The sequence below is a fragment of the Tinamus guttatus genome, unplaced genomic scaffold, assembly GCF_059628265.1.
Source record: "Tinamus guttatus ecotype Peru unplaced genomic scaffold, ASM5962826v1 Tinamus_guttatus_pri_ptg000240l, whole genome shotgun sequence".
In the NCBI taxonomy this organism is placed as follows: Eukaryota; Metazoa; Chordata; class Aves; order Tinamiformes; family Tinamidae; genus Tinamus; species Tinamus guttatus.
Window position 1 is genome coordinate 1,041,256 of NW_028288774.1, and position 20,842 is coordinate 1,062,097.

The 20,842-nt window shown below is 51.0% G+C and overlaps 1 protein-coding gene across 1 annotated transcript in view; it reads left to right on the forward strand.

Annotated features, from left to right (window-relative positions):
- Positions 1-2,851: 2,851 nt before the first annotated feature.
- Positions 2,852-20,842, forward strand: part of ALX4 (ALX homeobox 4) — a 32,774-nt gene continuing 14,783 nt past the window's right edge. The window contains exon 1 of the mRNA XM_088525932.1: positions 2,852-3,712. Within this exon, the coding sequence (XP_088382058.1) occupies positions 3,313-3,712 (400 nt within the window). The 5' untranslated portion in view covers positions 2,852-3,312. The remainder of the gene's footprint in view (positions 3,713-20,842) is intronic.

Below are 20,842 nucleotides of genomic sequence, written 5' to 3' on the forward strand. Positions count from 1 at the left end.
TTGTCTCCCTAAAGCTCAGGAAAAGCCCTCAGCTAGGCTTCCCAGTGCTCGTAGAAAGAGACTTTTGGGGATGATTCCTTTAAATAAATAAATAAATAAATAAATAGAGCGAATGTACCTGAAAGTGATCTCGATTTAAAGTTTATATACGTATTTCACAAGTAGGTTTCTGCAGAGCGCAGACCCTTCGGTCGCTTTTCCGCCCTTCCCTTTCGGATATATTTATTGTAAAGACAAGCCAAATTTAGGGTCACTCGGAGGGAAAATGGCGAGCTCGAGTTTCCAGGGGATCGCGTCCCCTTTCATCCCGTTTTCTCCCCGTTCTCACCGCGGCCGCCGGGGATGCTGCCCTCGCCCCTGGGCGGCGGAACTTTCCCGGTCCCCGCGGCCGGGCCGGGTGAGCCGAGCCCCCCATCCCGGCCCTGTCCCCTTCCTCGAGGGGATGGAACAGCCGTCCCCGCGGGAGGGGACACGGAGCTCGGTCGAGCAGCGGCGGGCGACGAGCGGCGACCGCAGCCGCTGCGGCCGCTTTTATGTCCGCGGGGCTCCGCTCCAGCTAACGGGGGCTGCGGCAGCCGCCGCCAAACTCGGCGGGGGGATTTCGGAGCCGGCCCAGCCCAGCCAAACGAAACGGCCGAGAAAAGCGGCTCCCCGGGTAGTTGCCCCGCGCCAGATCGCCAGGTATTTTCAAGCAGCCGCTCAGCGACTCGGTAACGATTCCCGAATTAACCTCTCGCTTCCATGGACACAAATTGGCCATTAGAGAGAGGGTTTTATTGCGATCCTTTCCTCGGGGCCCCGGATTAGCCCTGATTGGGAACTAATAGACTTTTCGTTAAAGTTTAATGCAAGCGGGGGCTGGCTGAGCGCCGCGGCAGAAAGACCCCGGGCAGCCCCCTCCTGGCACGGCCAAGAGAGGCTGCCTCCGTGAGACCCTGCTCCGCGGGACTTGCAGAAATAAATAAATTAATAAACCTGCCCGATCCTGGAGTATATTTCTCTCTCTTTTTTTTTCCTCTCTCTTTTTTTTCGTTGTTTTTATTTTCGGGGTAAATTTGCCGAATATAATGAGGCCAAGGGTAATGTCATGGTTTCTTATCCGCCCAGCACTTAGAAATACCTGAACATCACTTCTGTCTTAGGCTGCTTGATCGCTCGCCAGTTAATGGCTCTGGAAAGAGACCCGCTCAAGACCGTGAACTCCACGCGCGCTCTCAGCGCGGACGCGCGCTCCGAGGCGCTCCTTACTGCGGGGGCCTGCGGATGCATGGGGCCGCGGCCGCCGTGGGGCTGCTGTGGGGTTGCCGTGGGGCCGGGCACGGGCTGCGGGACCTGGGCAGTGCTCCCGGCTCTGAGGATTCCCCCCTGGCCGCCCAGGAGCGGTTTTTAAGAGAGACTCGCAAGCATTGAGTGGAGTCTGCTTTTTATTAAGTCACGGGGGGAGAGAGAGAGGGACTGCGGTGACGGCGAGGAGAGAAACAAAAAAAAAAAAGAGAGAGAGAGAGAGGGAAAAATAGGAAAGAATTAGGCAGGTAATAAAGAGAATAAGAAGGAAAATCCGCTGAAAGCTTTCTTGGACCAGAAACCGGAGCGAGCCCGGCGCTGTCGCGCTGCTCGGAGGGAGTTCTGCGAAGGGCTCGCGCTCTACCCGCTGCAACCATCTTCGGCTGTTTTAAAGACAGCCTCGCTGGGGATCCCCCTGCGTGCACGGGGGGAACGGGGGTCCAGCCGGCGGCTCTGCCCGCTGCGCCTAGCGCAGGCGACCGCGACGCTGCCCCGGCCCGAGCGGCGGAGCCCCCGAGCGCCCCCCTGCCCCCCGGGCCGCCCCCCCGTTCCCCGGGCCTCCTCGCGGCTCCCGCTGCCCCCGCGGACACCGGCAATAAGTGACAGCGGCGAGTGTCCCCCGCAGTGTCCCCGGCCGGGGCAGCCGGGCGGCAAAGCCCGCAGCCCGGCCCGCGCCGGCGGCCGTGAAGGAGTTAAGGGCCTTCTTTTCTTCCCTTTCCATTTTCTTCTTTTTCTTTCTTTTCTTTTTTTTTTCTTTTTTTTTTTTTTGACCGAAGAACCGTGGATGTAGTTTGCGTAATATCTTTATTACTGAAAACTTCAAGGTAAGCGAGCAATAGAAACCAGATGTGGGGATGGGAGGAAGGCCGGGTAAGTGTAAGGGGTAGCAGGAGTTAAAGCGGGGAGGAGGGGAATCAGGTTGAATGGCGGAACCAGGAGGGGTGGGGGGCGACGGAAGGTGAATATTGATTTATTTTTAAGCCCCCTTCGGGTTGCAATTGACCCTTCAAAAAAAGAAGAGTCTCTTTCCAGACCCTGTCCCTTTGCAAGTTCACCTCTCATAGCCCCAGAAGCAGGGCTGACTTCGTGTGCCTGGCGACCCTACTAAAACACCGCCCTGCTCCCCGTTTTTGATCCGGTTGTTTCATACCTGCGGAGGATAAAACACATTATTTATTTATTTATTAAGAGGTAAACACATGTTGATAGTAATAACGGCAAGGCAAGGAGAGCTGCCAGCCACGGGGACGCCCGAGGGAGGGAACGGGTTAATGTGGTGGGGGGAGGCTTAAAGGCATATAGCTGCGGGGGGAATCCATGTTGCCCTTAATAGAGAAGTGACTAGAGGAGGGGGCTGCGGAGCGGGGGTCCCCGCAGCTGCGCGGCGAGTGAATGGCGAGTTGGGCCAGAACGAATCGAGTGTGTCACAAGCATTAAGCTGCTCCCCCGCTTCCGCCCCGCGCAGATCCCCACATCCATCCCCTAATTGTATCGATGTCATGGGCTTGATTTTCTATTTTTTAATCATAAACTAAAAAAAACCCTTTTTTTTCTTTTTTCCTTTTTTTTTCTAAATGCAAAAGATACGACCTCCACCTCCTTGTGCTTCCACACATCCCCATACACACACACCCCTTCCCGGGCCCCCTCCCCTCCACTGTCATCATCTACATATTAATTGGGGGAGAGGTCTCTTTCTTTCTTTTTTTTTTTTCTTTTTTTTTTCCTATGTGTGTGTGGGGGGGAAAGTACTGAGAAGAGTCTCTTTGGAATTGAGATAGTTTGGAGAGAGAGACGGAGAGCAAGTGAGTGTGTGTGAGAGGGAGAGGGAGGGAAGGAAAAAGACCCCTTTTACTGTGCAGGATCTTAAGGGGGTTTGGAGATCTGGTCAGCTTTCAAGAACATCTGAATCCTCTTAGAGCTCCCTGGCCCAGCTGTGAGTGTGTGTGCATGAGAGGCAGAGAGAAAGAGAGGTTCCTGGTGCCCCTCCAAGCGCATTAAGGACACTCGGGCCTTTTAATTTTAGGAATGAATGCTGATACTTGTGTTTCTTATTGTGATCCGGCTGCCATGGATTCCTACTACAACGCAGCCTCCCAGGGCACAGAAGGCTCCTCGCCTTTTAGGGCATTTCAAGCAAGTGACAAGTTCAGCCCTACTTTCCTGGCCAGCAAAGGACAAGGCTTTGGTGACAGCAGCGCTAAGTGCCGGAGCCGCTTCAGCCAGCAGGAATGCCAGTCCCTGGAGGGCGGCGTGCAGGCGCCCAGCTCCGCCGGGCCCCCGGCCTCCTTTAGCAAGTACCCGCCGCCGCCGCCGCAGCAGCAGCACCTCTACATGCAGCGAGGATCCTGCAAAACCCCCCCGGAAAGCAACCTCAAGCTGCAGGAGAGCAGCGGCCACAACGGCGCCCTGCAGCTCCCCTGCTACGGTGAGTGCCCCGCGTGCGGGCGCGGGCGGACGGCGGCACCGCCGTCCTCCAGAACCGGGGACGCTCCCGTCCCCCGCTCCTGGGGACCGCGGCGGCCCCACGCGGCCTGCGCGCACCGCGGGATCTCCGCTCCGGACCCGCTTTGCGGGGATTTCTCCTCAATTCCCACCCGAAGCCCATGCGCTCCCGAAAAGCTTTACCCTTGCCTTTAATTATTTATTTATCGATGCAAGTCAGGGGAATCCGTGGCGAGGAGCGAAAGAAACGGAAAGAGAAAGAGCGAGCGGGTCGCTTGGTTCATGCAAAATATTCCTCTAAGGGGAGACTGTCTTTTTAAAGGGGAAATCCTGGGCATTTTCACCGAAACCATCACTTTCCGTTGTCATAGTCTCTCCCACTTGCCCGTCTCGCACTTCCCTCCCCCCCACCCTCAATTGCCACTCCCCTGATTGATTTCTGCCCGCAGCTGGGCAGATAACCCGCGCGCATCCTCCCCTCCGCTCATTAGCGGCAATTAAGACGTTTCCTCTGGCCGGCGCTTCGCAGGGTAGCGCTCAGCGGAGTCTCTTCTGGTCTCGCTTCCGAGCATGTGTTTAAAGTGCGAACTGCTTCTCCGGGAGCTTTCCGTTATTCTAGGTGATTAGGAGAGGCGGGAGAGGGGAGAAAAAAAATATCTAATTTTCGTGAGAAGGGATAGCAGGACGAGCCCCTCTCCCTTTGCCCCCGTGCTCTCTGTGCGCCGGAGGGGGCCTGGCTCCAGTCTCAAACCCGCGCCCGCCGTCGGCGCGGGTGGCGACGTCCCCGGCCACTAGCAGCGGGCAGGACGGGGCCGGAACGGGCTAGGACACCGCGGGGCCGGGGCCCGGCCGGGGGCGGCTGCGCCCTCCAGGCGGCGGGACATGCCGGGGAAGGCAGAGAGGCCCAGCCGGGCCTGGCAGCCCCGCTCCCGCCGCCCGGTCCTTGCCGTCATTTCGGGTGCTCGCCCGCTGCTTGTTGCCCCATTTTCTTTCTTTCTCCCGCTGCAGCCGCCGCGAGGCCAGTGCTCCCTGCTCCGTGGCCGGGCTCAGGTGCCCGCAGCCCCGCAAGGCCGATGAGCTCCCGCTCCGGCACCGCAGCGGTCGGGGCAGCTACCGCTTCTCGTGGGGTTCAGCTCCCCACGGGCGCGTGTCCCGACGGGGCCGGGGGGACAGGGGATGTCGAGGGACGCGGTCCGGGCGCTTAGAGGGTTCTTTTTTTTTTCCTCCCCATTTTTTTTCCGTGTTATGGAGAGGGGTTAGGGTGAATCTGCTTCTCCCGCCCGTACTCATTCCCACTCGGCGGAAGACTGCGGGAGCACGGAGCGGCCCCGCCGCCCCGTCTCTGCTAACCGGCTCTCTTGTCGTTGTAGGTCGAAAATCTCGGGGCAGCCGCTTAGCCCGCCATGACCCGTTGCAATCCCGGCTAGGGCCACACCAGTGTGTCCCCTTCTGGGCTCCCTCGGATTAATTCGCAAGCGGAGCAGCGGGCTCGGCTCCAGAGGGGAGCCCTGCGTCAGGAGCCCATGGCCTGGCCGGAGCCCGAGCCCCGTGTGATGTGGCTGGGGGCGTCGAGGCGGTAATAGGAGACACATGGATCCGCGGGGATAATTAATAGCAATAATAATAATAGGAGCTAATGATTAAAGCGAGAGAGTCGCTAATAACAGCCAGATCCAGGCTTAGGATAGCGAGTGCAGCGCAGGCAGCTGCAGGGGCGCCTCCGCCGCCTTCCAGATGGCCGAAGCGCCGGGACGGCTCCAGCCTCGGGCTGGGCGAAGGGAGCGGGCACCGGCCGAGCGGGAACGGGAGCGGGAGCGGGCGGCTCTTCCCGGGGGTCCAGGAGGTCGGAACGGGGCGCTGGAGGCCGCTGGGCTGCCCGCGCAGCCGGCGGATGGTGCCAGGCAGCGGGTGCAGCCCTCTCTGCTCCCTGTCCCTCCAACACGGAAAAAACAAAGGGGTGCAGGGAGTGGGGAAAAATAACGAAAAAAGATCCTCTCTCGCCTGTTCGTGCGCAGGCGACCCGCTCCCCTGCTGCACCCAGGATAGTGCTCCCTGTGCCAGCGGACGGGGGCTCTTCTTTTTTTTTTTTTTTTTGCTCCTTATTTTTTAATATATATTTTTAATTCTTTAATAAACTAGTCGTTTCGAGTTATAAAAAGCCTATGCCTGCTATCTATTGCTCCCGGCTTCTATTTCTAGATCTAAGCTCTTCCATTGCATTGTACAGATAAATATAGGCCACGGAGGACTACGGCCGTAAATATAAGCAGGAAACGATAGGCGGTCAGGGAAGCGCTTCCAGAGCGGCGGCTGGTGGCATCGAGGGCCCAGGCTGCCCCGGCTACCCCGTTCTCTCCCCGCTGTAAAACTGCGGGTTATTCCCGAACTGGAACCCACAATTAAAGCAGCGGTATTAAACAACCTCTCTCACAACAGGTTATATATCTTTGCTTAGGAGGGGGGAAATCTGCGAGTGATTTATGTGCTGGAGTAATCTGACGTGATATTTCTTCTGCGTGCAGATGAAGTAAGTTTTATGTCTTAAAATATATGCATGCGTATAGATACATACACGCAAAATATGTACCTACATTGCTGTCTAGAAGTATAGGTTGGAAAAAATCGTTTAGGAAGCGAACGCGAATGTGATGGGGATGTTTGCTCAGGGGGACAGCAGAGAGGAAATGGGCTTTTTCTTGCAGAGGAAATTCTTTAAGTGCCGGGTTATGCAAATAACGACCGTTTCTTTCACTTAGCGAGCGGATATCAAGTGCGGGCGGTAGCGCGTATTAACAGAAGCAAAGAAAGCAACGTCATAGGAGTTAGAGGATCGCTGCGCAATTTTTCCTTTTTACTATTGACAATTTTAGTCCATTTCTTCTCCTTCCCCTCGGGAAGCGCCAGCCGCAGCAGGGCTGGAGAGAGCAGGGCTGGTTGCGGTGGCTCCCGGCGCGACGGCTCCGCGCTGCGCGGCGGAGCGACCCGAAGGGGTTGCAAATGGAAGGCGCTGGGGGACGACACCCGCAGCGGCCCCCGCCGTCCTGGGGCTCCTCCGACACCGACCCGCGGGGCTGCCGCGGCCGCCGGTGTCCGCTGCGGGCAGGGGCAGCCCCTCACCACGGCCTCGGGGTGCAGCGGGGCGAAAGGGGTGTCCCCGCTCCGGTGCCCCCCGAGCGGCGGAGCGGAGGGGCGATGCTGCCCGGCGGGCCGAGCGCGCAGGAGGGAGGCGCGGGGCAGCGGGAGCGGGGGGCTCGGCCGGCGGAGGGGGGCTCTGCTCGCCGGGGCGCTGCTGGCGCGGCCTCGCGCTCGCCCGGCCTCGCCTCGCCTCGCCCAGCCTCCCCAGCCTCGCCCACCCGAGCTGCCAGTCACGGGAGGCTCCGCGGAGCGTCCCGGGCGGGGAGGGAGCTCCCGCCGCGCGGGGCTCGAGCGGGAGCCGCGGAGTGGAGCGGGACGCCAAGGTAGGGGCCGCGCTCCGAGCCGTGTCCGCGCGGGAACGCTCATTTGTGCGCCCTTCCAAAGGGTGTTTCTATTTTCTTTCCTTTTTTTTTTTTCTTTCTTTCTTTTTTTTTTCCTCCTCTTCTCTTGACTTGGACGGTAGATTTGGCTGGAGGCTTTTATAGGATTCCTGACTCGAGCTGTTTATAACACTCATGTGTCAAAGGAGCGGGAGACTCCCTCCCCCCTTACTTTGCGCCGTTCCTCCTCGCAGGAAGATTTCTTTTCACACTGGAGCTGTTTATTTTCAATTTGTCCGCTACTGATTGGGATTAAGTCCGCTTTAGCCCTTAATTTCGGCAGCACATGCTGTAATCCCAGCAGGACGTTACCAGCGACAAGAAGGGGGTAGAAAGAGAGAGGGAAGGGGAGACAGAGAGAGAGAAAAAAAAGTCTTAAACTTTTACTAGTCGTAATTGTTTTGAAAGCAGCACAGTGCGAAGCCGACGAGCAATATGCTGATGGGGAGAGAGATTTGGAGATGCTTACTGAGTGCGTCTTTTCCTCGGGGTTAGATGTAGGAGTGCTATTAACAATATATACTGATGCCAGATAGCGAAAATGAGCTGTGCGTGTGTTATCTGGAGCTGCAGGCTGTTTATTTTGTGCTGCCTTTTGAGTGTACATCCAGTGTGGTTGCATGACTAACTGGCTGGAGTGATTCACTGGCTGCTTTATGGGTGACTGCTCAAAACAAGTTGTGAATCAAAAGAGATTTCTTTGGCTGTGGTTTCTAACCTCCCAAGTTAAATGCACTCAGGGTTTAAGGGGAGCTAATGTGCAGACTTCAGTCCCTCAGATCTTGGAGATTTATTCCCTCTCCAAGTCCTGCATTCAAAGCCATGATGAGTTTCCCTTGTAAGAGGGAGGTGGTGTCTGGGAGGCTCCCAGCCAAGGTCTGCTGCGAGAGGACATCTCCAGCCCCATCGCAGTCTGCTCAGTCGCCCTAGTTTCCGACTTCTTAGCCAGTTATCCCCTGAAGTCTTTAAAGCCGATTTATGGCCCTGCTCGTGGTGGTTGGGTAGCCTGGGCCGTTCCCAGCTCACTGCGGTGCATCCTGTGGCAGTTTCCTTCCCATTCTGCCCTTGGAAAAAGTGAGACTCAGAGACTGAAAGTGGCCTGTGCAAGGTCAAGCTGTCACTCGGCGGCATCACCAGGCCCTTCCTAGGGCCACGGCTCTGCCAGGAGATTATCAGCAGCCTGGAGGGAGGAGGCAGAGGAGGAGCACACGGTGCAGAGCCGGGGCAGGAGCTGGGCTCAGAATGTCCCGAGCTTGGTTTTGGAGGGGGTTAAACTTAGTTTTTCCAAAGGTCAGGTCCTTATTCAGTCCAAAAACCTGTGTACTCAGGTCTCCTATTATATAAAATATGCTTAAACTGCCAAGTCTCAGTTTTGGAAAGCGACTTATCTACCTAGACAACTCATATTGGCCAAAATGAGAGATGGCTTGGTCACTGCTTTTGATAAAATGCTGAGAAATGCTGACCCTGTCCCAAAAGTAATGTGTTTCTGAGTTATTCTTCCTACACATTTGGAAAAAAAAAAATCTCATGTTCATTGTCAGTCAATCTGGAAACCAAAGCTCTAATAGGTTCATATAGACACATTTTCAAAAGGAAAAAAAAATAGTTTTGAATGGGGAAAAGCCAGAGGAACTAACTTAGGACCACTGTGATTTAAGAATCATTTGCTAAGAGATCGATAGGAAAATTTCATATGAATGAAGTGTAACAATAATTGACAACATTTACCTGTCTCTGAGCTGCCCCCCCCCCCCTTGTAAGTGAAGGTACATAAGTAAAGCTATATATATTAAATAAGTGATCTCCACTTGCTGCTCTGTTTAAGTGCAGGGAAATTGGTGTTTTTAGGCATACAGGTCATTCTGTGTGTCCGAGTTTGCCTTTATGCTCACAATCTTCCTTGTTCTGGCTGTTACATAAGGAGGCAGGATGCAAAAGACCGTTTCCCATCACCATAATTTTTCTAGGGCTGTTTTTCCATCAAAAAAGATTGAGGAATCTCAATCTTTTGGAGGATTAGGGGATGAGGATGAAAAGGAGAGGGAACAGAAATGGAAGATAGGAGATAGGGAAGAAGGAGAAATCTGGAAGAGTGAAAAACAGTAGCAGACTGGCAACTATTGATGGAGGTGGTCTGCAGTTGATTTTAAGGACAGTCTAAGTAGGAATTCACATTCAGGCAGGAATTCACAAGCATTGGACTCTTCATGTTGTTCTCCATTGGCAATAGCTTTCGTTCAACCTTTAGCAGCTCCTCTTTTCAGGCTCCAGGAGGATTTAGCCACGACAAGTGGATATGTCGTGAGCTATCACCTGTCCTGATCAATGACTATTGCGGCGCCTAACTCAGCCTAAATCAATCTTTAAATGTTAAGTCTGATAAAGGTTTTTGTGAAGACGCAGGTTAAGGTTTACCCTGTGGCAGTTAGTTTGCCTGCTGGAAGTATAATTTCTAAGTATATTCTATTATTATTTTCTATTATTTTCTATTATTCTTAAGAGCAAGGGCTCTGTACATTAGCTGTGAGGCAAAAGAGTTTTTAGGAAGTGGCAGAGTTTGAAAGGCAAACAGTTTTAGTCACTGATGGATGCATTGTACACTAAGGCCAGCTGAAAAATCTATTTGTCTTATAAAGACAGCGACTTCCTAAATTCAGTAAAGATCTGAAAAGCAAGGAAGTGGCTGGGTGTAGAGGAGACAGAGCATTTGGAGCCATTACTCTGAGCAAAGGCCACTGGCAAGGGTGCTATGTATGTTAAGTGCAACAGTTTAACTGGAAATTTGTTGCAAATCCTTCATATATTTCTGGTGGAAAGAGTTTTTGTGTGCATATATGGTGGAAAACATCCCAAAATGGTATGTAACCAAAGTCAACGTGCAGTCAAGGCTGTCAGAGAAGCACTAACAGTGGGGAAAGAGGATCCCGAGGAAAAGGAAGAATGAACATTTGGGGCAGATAGCTATCTGGAGGAAATAAAAGCAGCTTGTAACAGAAGTTACTCTTGTTTTAGGGAGATAGGGCTTTGTATGCAAATACCACTGCATAAATTACCTCCTCAGGACTTCAAATATCGACTGACTTCTTCGGGCAGGAGAGTTAATGCTGGTATTAGGGGTAGGATTCAGTTTTCAAAGAGGGAAGCAGTGAGCTGTGTATTCTTTTGAGGCAAGAGAGATTAGATAACAAAGGTACCCTCTTAAGAAGCAATAAAAAGTGAAAGAAACTCACAGAAGAATAAAATCAAAACAAAACAAAGTTGTGGACTTTGCAGGGAGCATGAGAGCAATACTGGGAATTTTCCCAGAGTGCTCAAAAACAAGTTGAAAATGAGTCTTTGCTGGGACAGTGTCCAGGGAGATCTGAAGGCCCAACCGCCAGACCCCGAGGGCTCTGTCAGGCAGCGGGGCTCACGGCGCCGCGCTCTCCATCCAGCCCCTGCGGTACGGACGGGAAAGGAGCTGGTGGGAGGCCAGGGCTGCCAGGAGCAGGGATGGCTCCGCAGCGCTCCCGCACGGAGAAGAGTCGAGCACGGGGCAGCAGCTGGGGCAAGGAGCCACCGCTGGGAGCGGAGCCGCTCAGCGCAGCCCGGCTTGTCAAGATCCGCTCTGAAGTGTCATCCTAAGCAGATTGGAGCCAGATATGGGGCTGAGCTAGCCGGGACACAGCTAGCTGCTAGGGGGCAAGGGAGAGAGGAGACCCACCGAAATTGGCAGTCGAGACGCAGACATTTTGTGCTCCGCACATCTCCAGATGCTGGTGAGGTTTTCCAAGATAAATAGTCCATGGACCAATTGCTAGACACTTAGGCAGATTGTGGAGTAAGAGGAGGCCAGAAACACTCCGCGAGACTGTGGGATTTATGGCAGAGCTCAAATATTGTACGTCAGCCATTCAGACGGAGTAGCAAAGGCTGCTACTGGAAGAGGGAAGCTGGTTGCTTTAAGTCTTATAAGGTCAGCTCCTATGCTAGAGAGGAGAGGATTTTCATCCAGTTCATACCACTTGAAGCTATTAGACTTACGCAGGATAGGAAAGCAATGGGGGATTGGCTACAACTTCAAACACAACTGCAGTGGCTCAGCTAAGTGCTGCTCTGGTGGGGAGGGAAAACACCCACAAAAAGGGTTGTTATAAATATATGGCTAGTCAGGACAGAGCCTTGTAAAAATCTACTGAAAGCCTCAAACTGAATTCAGGAAACGGGAGGATGTGAAGCCATGCATGCCAAGCTGGGAGATACTGTTTTTAAGCTGGGGCTGAGGCTGCAGCAATGCTTTGTGGTGCCCGGGGCCGGATATTAAGTTGGTGTTCAAAGCAGTCCCCCTCTTCCCTGTAGACTTTAACTACTGTGCTCTTGGGAAGGGTGCTTCTGTGACTGGGTGTACTGAAAATCCTATATTCCTTGGCCCTGGTGGAAAACAAACAAACAAAAAAACAGAGTTCTTACTTAAACAACCTACTTGCCTCTGCTTGGCTGTGCTCCCCTTCAGAGAGCGGCCCATGGGGGAAGCCTAACTGTTATAGCCCAACCTGGGTTACTGCGTGCACAATTTATAGGTGATGTAGGTGCTCGGCTGAGTGCTGCATTGGTAACTGAAACTAGATAGAGAGGGGATAGGATGGGGAAACCCAAAACGGAGCCACCTCATGGGAGCACAGGGAGGGAGATCCCTTTAGTCAGCTCTGGGACCTCATCAGTTCTTCTGGTTAGAAAAAAAAGGTAAGTGATAGGTTTGCTGGGAATGTAAGAAAAGACATTAAACAAGAGACGCTTGTCCCTTCCCATTAATAGATGATGTCTGGGATGTGCTATACAACACTTGGTTTCCACAGTGGATATGTGGGAGTAAAAGTGGCTTTCGTGTTAGGACAAGTCCACAGCAATCTGTAGCACTGGTCTCCCGTTGCTCGTATGAGACAGCCCGCGCTCGAGAGATTAACAGAGCAGGTAGCATAGGACTGGCTACTCTCTCAGTTATATCCAAGGATATCCTGGCATACTGTAAACCCTTTAAATAGGAACTGATACATTTTAATAAACAGGCTGTGGTGAACGCGAGGCTGCCAGTCTGAGGCGGCGCGGCAGGCGAGGTGAGCGGAGGAGAGGGGCAGCGCTGACCCTGAGCGCGCGCTCGGCCAAGGGCACCGGCGCGGCAGGCGGGCGGCCGCGCGGCCTGCTCAGCACTTCCCGCCTCACAGGCTCCGCAGGGTGCCCAGCCTGCTGCCGAGGGGTTATTTGTGGATTTGCCAGGGCTGCAAAACCCCTCGCGCTTGTTGAGAGAAGGGAACATTGGCTCAGAGGTCAGCAGAGAGCAGCTGGGCGGTTCCGGAGTCGGAGCAGTTTCTGTAGGGCATGGGTGGCAGTGTTTGTGGAGTGGGGACAGCATGAAACCAGGATGAGCCTGAAGAGATGGCAACCAAACACTGCAAAAAATGCCAGAGTGACATTAGCACACCAGGCACCCAGATCCTGCAGTGATTAGATACCTAGATTTTCTCACCCAGCTCTTCTGCCTGGAAGTCCTGGCGTAGCACTCACGTACTGCAGCTCTCCCTGTTCAGCAGTCCAAGGGGACGTCTCGTCCTGAGACTTGAAATCTGCAGTGATCAGCAGATATGGACAGGCCTGGGCAGCAGACTAACTCTGATAATGCTTAATGCTTTTTTGGATAGACACTTCCCTCGGCAGGACAATACAGAAATGCATACTAAAAGGATTGAAACTGCGTCTTTTTCTCTTTTATATTTTTTTTCTTTCTTTCTTTCACAATCTGCAGAAATGAAAATAATTCTGCTTCATCCACTGGAAGAGCAGATGTGGGTTTGTAAGTGCAGAGGTCAAGGAGCTGAGCATCCCCAAAAAGGTTCTTGGTATCAAAAAATGGACCTGACTGAAAACTTGTTTTGCAATTTTGTCTGCTTTGGAGTACAGACTCCCTCCAGAATAGCAGTGCGAAAGCTTGCTGGTCACAGTGGTAAGGGTTGGAATTTAAAGATGAAATGTTGTATATGAGATGGGGAAGCAAAACAATGGATGATGAGTATTCATGAGAGCTCATGCTACCAGAAACACTGAAAAAGGATGTTCTGAGGTTTTGTTAAGATGTTAAAACCATTGGACGTGTCGAGATTGCTAAATCCTTAGCGACGTCAAGATAGAAGTGGTTTTGAGGAAAATGTGGGCAAGCTATGGAAAATTCCTGCAGGAAATGTGATTTCTTGCATGGCTTCCAAAAGCGGATCCCCAAAGATGGGGAGAAACTCTATTGAGCAGTGTCTCGTGGGGACCTTGCTGAGATTGGTTGCTGCTGATGTTGTTGGGCCTTTGCCTGAGCTGGAATCCGCCAGACAATGTTTGTTGGTAGCCATGGATTTCTTTAGAAAATGACCTGAATCTTACCCAAAAAGGAATGACAAGACTGTGATAGCAACCAAGGTTTGAAGAGATGAATTTTTCACCATATTTGGGGACCTAGACATGAAGGGCATGCAGCAAGGCAGAGATTTGAGCCAGAGTATTTCGGCAGGTTTGTAAGATCCTAACAAACGAAATAGGAGCTACCCGGTGTTCCTGTGCTGGTGGAGTGGTTAAGACTTGGCCACTGCAGGGAGGAGGGATCAAGACAACTGAATAACAGAGGTTTCTAGTGCTGGTGTAGATGCCCTGATTTACCCTGCCTGCTCTTCTGGTGCTGTTCCTAAAGGTCTTCGTGTCTTCCTGCCCCATGTGAGAATTTGAGATACCTCAGGGCTTTTCTGATGGCATTAGGAACTTGCAAGTGGTCAAGTGAATGACTTTGACAACTCACAGAAGAGCAACAGAAGGACTAAGTATGATCCTGTTCTTAGTATACCCTGCTGATTTTAATGATGTACAGAGAAGTACCATCTGACCCCAGTTCTCCTCGTTCAACATCAGCCAAGATGGTTGGTGAACTTCCTGCAAGGCATTCCTGAATCTGGGCCATTTGGTATGTAACAGTGTGGCATATCTGGACCTTGCAAAAGTCTCAGACAAAATGCATAATCTTTGGTTTAGGCACACATGTGAAACCTGACTGATTCTGCATCCCATGGAGAAGGAGAGTCTGGGAGCCGAAAGCAGAGAGTGTGCAGCAGTGTCCTCATATATGCATTAACACGTAAGGGACAAATGGTGCCGGTCCAGGAGGAATTATGAGGGGCAGTGAGTAGGCCCCAAAAGCTGAGAATACAAGTGAGGATATTGAGTCTGATGAAAATTAGTTCACTATTAGAGAAAAATATGTAACAGCCTGGTTTAGCCCACAGATTTCCTTAAAACCAGAAACTTTGCTATGAAATGCTTCCCAGGGAGTCAAAGGAAGCTGACCAGAGAGAGAAAGCCTGTGGTGTGACATCTCAGTGGGAGCTGTGCTTCTTACTGCGCTATGCAAACGTCAAGGTGCCGTGTTGATGCTGGGAGATGGAGACACTGAGATTTTCTTTTCTGTTTAACTCAGATCACGTTCTTCACAAAGATACATGCACAAAATCTCTCTCATCTGGGAGTTATTCTGCAAAGATTTTATTTAAAGCGTACATTTTTTTAGACCAGTATGTCCTACACTATAAGCAATTTGGACTGCAAAGCCTGCCATCTCTCTTTATAAGCCCCAGATTCATCTGCTCTAGAGGTGTCTATGAGAAATAGTGGTTTGATTTAAGCTGATTCAGGAAGCTGAATTTTCACCTTGGAATACACAGGTCGGTAACTTCAAATATTCGCATTGTCCCTACTTCTAGATAAGCCCCTCTTCACAGTCAGGCCTAGCAATGTGGCTCTCTGACCCTTTCTTTACGAAGGAGAAGCTCCACAGTTTCTTGAAGCAAGTTTTTGAAGAACTTGGCTCTAAAATCCTGTCATGTTCCATGCAACAGCCTTATAACGGTTCCCACTAAAGGATTTTTGCAGTTAGGAGAATCATTTTTTACATCTGACTGTACATCTTTTCCTGAGAGTCCCATGAGCAAAAATGAGTTGCATCAGAAATCACACATTCCCATGCAGGCACGCTCGTCTCTTGTGAATTCTGCAGAATTATGGCCCAAGTACTCAGTGCTCTAGTAAATCTGAGAAGATGCTGGTGTGGGAATCTTAGTCTGAAATGAGGAGGGAAAAGGCAGCAGCCTCCGGCAGCGTTCCTTGCAGGCATTCCTCGTGGAGCCGGAGAGCTGGGAACGGTTCAGGAAGCGGAGGCCCAGCCAGTGCCTAGTGGCCCCCTCTTATTCCCTGCAGCGAATGCCAGGAGTCCTCAGATGCTGGAAACTGAAGTGTTTATCCATTCTTCTTCCCGAATTTCATTCCTTCCAGACCCCTGCAGATAGGCCTATTTCTAAAGAACTGAGGAGAGGAAATGGGTTTAAAAAAAGGGTCTTGCTTACTCTCAGCTAGGAAAGTTTGAAGCAATTAGTACCTTTTGGACTATTGCTTTCAAAACACGTTACTTCCAGCCCATGATTCTGGGGCATGTATTTTATATTTCCCCCTCAAGTGAAACAAATATGCATCCTGCTTGTGTCACTGCTTACTTCCCATCCCACTCTGCTGGAAAAGCTATATATATATATATATATGTATGCATATATATGTATAGAATAGAAAATATATACAATAGAAAAGGTTTGCCCGCTGGTCAATCAGAAATCTGCCAAATCAAGGCCTCCCCTAAGGGAGTAAGTTGAGGGAAAGAGGGGCACAGGAAAGTGAAATTGTGCTGTGTTTGCAAATCACCTGTGAGCAAGATGTGATTTTTTTTTTTTCAAGATGCAGGATTATTGGCATAATGATGTTTCTGCGCAACATTTAGTCAGTAAGTGCGTGTGAATTAGTTCATAAACTAGGCAGCCAGGATGTGATGGATGCTGGACAGTCAGGACACATGGACTCAACTCTATAACCTGGGGCATTCATGACAAAATGAGGTTTCTAGGACAAGTATCTCTTTTCATTAGTTCCTGAAATGATTTTTTTGTGAATATTTGTTAATGTTTATTTGACATTTGCTGCCACTCGTGTCAACATGTTCCTACCCTGGCATGTCAACTGAAAACAAACGCAAAACCAAGCATGAGCATAGCTGATGCGAAAACATTTTTTTAATATAAGCTGATTTTCATGGTCATCATCTTCCACATAACCATCCACTTCTACTGAGAATAAGGAGTGTCCAGGATCGTCACTGTTTTCAAGAGCTGTGTTTTTTGTTTTCTTTTTGGAGGTGCATTATTGGAGTCAGGGCTGTTTGTATCTACTGTCTGGCACTTCCCACCAAGCTCCTGTCTCCAGTTGCTTCTAACTGCATCAAAGTTAATGATGTGGGCTAAAAACTCCCACAACAGTTGTTTGCCTCTGGGTGTTTTTATAAATACTACTTTTTTAAGTTCATCTGAAGCAATTAAAGCTGTTTCCAAGAACGCAGCAAAAACTAATTATATTTTTGTATTCTCCATGTTAGAAAAATCTGAAAGTATCCTTTTTGTTTTTCAGAAGTTCTGGTGCATGGTACTTTGCAACAAGAATGTCAAGCTTAGGTGTTTCTGAGTACCTTTTTTTTTTTTTTTAATTTTAGGTATTTCAGCCTGGTCGCTCTGCTCCTGGCGGGGCCCAGTTTGCCGCCTGAACACCATGAGCAATAGCAGTGCCTCGTCTTGCCAGGGTCGCTGCGCAAGAAGCACGGGTGTTCCCTTGGGATGCTCAGAGGCAGCCTGGGGACACTGCTGGCGCTCCCTTGGCTCATACAGGCTTTTTTTCTTTTTTTTCTTGGTGACACCTAAGCATGTTGCAAGATGGAGAAGTTAGTCTCCAGGTGGAATCAAACCTTCCTTTAGAGGCCTCGGAGGGCATAGCACTCTGAATCATTCAACATGAACCATTTTCCCTTGGAGCAATTCAGTGCTCCTTTCACACATAGGACTTGGTCACTTTGGTTGATGTTTTCCTTGTTCAGCACTACCTATTTTTTTTGTTTGTTACTTGATAGCTGTCATTCACCCAGTCTCTTACTAGTCACTACTCAAAATTAAAAACATAAGCTGTACCTGCTGTGAATACTGTTCGTTATTCATTTACAGAAGGAATTTTGGACACGTTCATCCCATTTCCTCCAAGTGCCTCATTATCAATAAACCTTTGCCTTGCTGCTTCTGTAAATCGTTTTCATCCCTTCCCTTTGGGAACCATATGCTTGGACTCTTGCACAAGCATCTCTTGAGAGTAATTGGCTAAGTCATGTGGTGTCATTTCTACTCCTTGATCAGCTGGCAAAACTTTATTAAGAGTACGTTATTGAACTGTGCATATATTCTTTTGGGGACATAAAAAGAAAATTGCATTTAAATTATGAAGGCAGCAGGTTTTTTTTTTTTTTTTTGAGTGTAGTGACTTACTTCCCAGGCGTGTGTCATTCAAAAGTGAGGTGGCCCGAGGCAACCCCTGACTCTCCTGGGGGGACGTGCACCCGCTCTCGCTGTGGTACGAAGGCTGCAGAGCTAAGAGCTAATTCTTCATAGATAAAAGTGTGCTAGGCTGGTGACTAGACTTTGGGGCAGGCGAAAAGCAGGAGAGAGCTTCAAAGATCCTCCCCTCCTCCTCGCGACCCCAGCAGCGAGCAAGGAGAGGTGTGAGGTTGTAGCAGCCACTTAGAGCCGTGATTTATCGGGCGCTCCGCGGCCGCGATCAGAGGCCGGGGCAGCGCTAATGAGCCCCTCGCCATGGCCAACGCCGACATCGCGCGCGGGTCCCTGGGCCAGGCTGGGGCTGTGGACGGCTGGAAGGGCGACTGAAGGGATCCGACTGTGGCCAGGAGTTTATTAAACTTCAATTTAACTGGGGGTGAAATATGTTCCCCTAACTCAGGGCAGCAGAGGTTAATGGAGTCCTTTTTGTAGATGTTTTATGGCACTCTTTTGGGATACATATGAAAAAAGTCTGGGGCATTTCTGAGCAATTTAAATATTTAAATTTGCCCTTTGCCGTTTTGTCTCCCTTCTTGCTTGTCAAGTCACGATTTCACTAGCGTTGTTTTTTGTTTCAGTCAATGTTTTCTCTGCCCTCTTTCTATCTGCTGCTAAAAACTGGGGGTCTCCCAGCCCCTGTGGCTGTGGGCTGGCGCGCTGAGAAGCCAGCGGTCTCATTTCTTGCTGGAGTGCTTATAAAAGCCTCGTGCTCGTGAGGACATTAGCGGTTCCCAGACCTGGCTGGCCTTAGGTTTAGCAATGTGCAGTCAGAATGGAAATAAGTTTTCACTGTGCTTCCAAGAACAGGCATGTTTGGTAAAGGCTGAATGTTTTTCTTCCCTCGTCTGTGCCTTTCTTTTCTAATCAGCTATATAAAACTGAAGAGTAGCAGAACTATTTGGTTAAAGTCATGGGCCAACCTTGGGACCAGCACTCAGACTTGAGCTTTTCTGTGGTTCAGCAAAGTTCAGCCAGCTCTGGGTGTTTTCTGGTTTTATTCCATTTTCCCATCACTCATGCTCTGCAGTTTCCAAGCGAAACCAGTGGCACCCAAATTCCCCTGGGACACACTGTTCCTGACTGGAAATGGGGCTGACTCAGCACCTCGCCTGTGCACAGCATCCCTAGCTCTTCTCTGAGCGGCATCTGGGGGCCTGGATCAGGAATCAGGGCTGTTAACACAGGAGCTGCACTGGGAGGATCTGCTCTGCTCCGGCTAATTCAATCCAGGACTCTCTCATGGAGCGGCAGCTGAGCCCTTGCTCAGCTCGTGACACTGTGGCTCTGATCTCCTGCCTCCTGCCCATTTGCTGTGCCTGTTAGTTTAGGTTACAGTTTCAGCCGCGTTACCGAGAGAGGTGACGTGAAGTCACCTCTGGGAGGCAGCTGAACTTCAGCAACGCGCTGTGGCGGGCCGGGACAGGATGGAGCAGGCGGACGGAGCCGCGCGCGGGCGCTGCCCGGGCACGCACGGGCACGGGCACATGCGGTGAATCGCGCTCCGAGCTGGCAGCAAGGAGCTGAGCCGTGATCAGACACAGGAGCACGGCGCCCTGAGGTGCTCCTGCTTGGCCAGCCCTGTAGCCCGCCTGAGAGGGAGCGCTGCCCGCCTCCCTCTGCAGCCACCCGGCCAAGATGTATCAAAATTAATTCTGTGTTAATGATGCTCTTTTTTTTTCTTTTTTCTTTTTTTTTAATGAGCTCCCATATTTTCTGTTATTCAGTACTCACTCAGGTCTTCAGGTGCCCACCTCCTATTTCAGCCAGGAGCAGGTAGGTGCTCACACTGCAGCACCATGAGGAGCTGCTTCTGAGGGCCATGGGACAAGCTGAGCCCCTCAGACAGACACGGCCATGGAAAGGCTACACATGGTTGTGCTGGAAGGAGGAAACCTCTTATTCCAAAGGTATCAAATTCAGAGCCCAAAGGAAAGGGCAAGTCCTGTCAAAAGCCTCGCTGATCCCTGCCTGCTGCATCCACATCCGTCTTCCCTAGCACACAAGCTCTGGTGGTACCTCAGTGCAGAGGTGCAAGGTGGCTTTCCGTGCACACACACATGTGATTTCAGGCATATCAAGCAGCAGGACATACACAGAAGCTGTAAGTGCTTCCCAGCTGTTTGTAGCCTGCATATAGTGGAAAAAAAGCATCACTTCAAAGCGACCAGTCATAGCTCCTATGTTTTGGAGCAGGATTTTGCATGCACTGAAAACCAGTCAGGTGTCCACCTAAGCGTGGAGCGCCGTGCGGCTCTGCCAGACTCTGGCTGCTCCCGGCCGCACAGTGGGACTGTCACCTCCCAGGACTGCCATCTGAAATGCCATCTCGTGGCAGGCGCTGGCACGGCGGAGCACGGCTCCAAGGCACTGCTGTTGCAGTGAGCATGCCACATGAAGAAGAATTTGGGGCATAAGGTGTGCCCTTTCACTCTAGCCACAGCTTCTCCTCAGAGCTTTCAGAACTCTGAGATTCGTTTATATAAAAGTGTGATAATTTAGTGCACTTATTTAAACATCATGAAGGTGGAGCGAGCAGTACAGATTGCATGGATGGAGCTAACCGAAAGCAGACATGGGCACAGGCCACCTCCTCTTCTGGCTACCTACAGGGAATGTTTTCACGTGTTTCAAATAGAAGGAAAAATCAGCGATGCCAAATTCGGCCACGAAATTCTGGCTCCTCTCCTCATCTCTAAATTCACTGCAGCCTACCAGGATGTTCACCCTCTAAATAGGAATAAACTGAAGGACTTTGTATGCCTAAATTCCAGCCACTTCATTTTATTCTACAGAACCCAAAATGTGGTTTGTTTTTTAATTGATAGCTGTGTGTCAACATCTTGACTGCAGTGACATACAGGAGGCAGAAGGCTGCAGCAGATAATCTGGGGAAAAGTATAATAGCTCCAGCATGTTTTAGGGTGAGATCACAAAGGGCGGATAAGGTGACTAGAGCTGGCCAAGCCCTGGAGGAGCGCTGGCTGAGCTGTTGTCCAGTGCAATGCTTCCTCAGTAAGAAATCCAAAACGCAGAGCCCAAATCATATCTTGGGAAAATTCAGCACTTGTGCATAAGCGGCAGTTGAAAGAATGACATTAAGAGCCAGGACTGGATTTA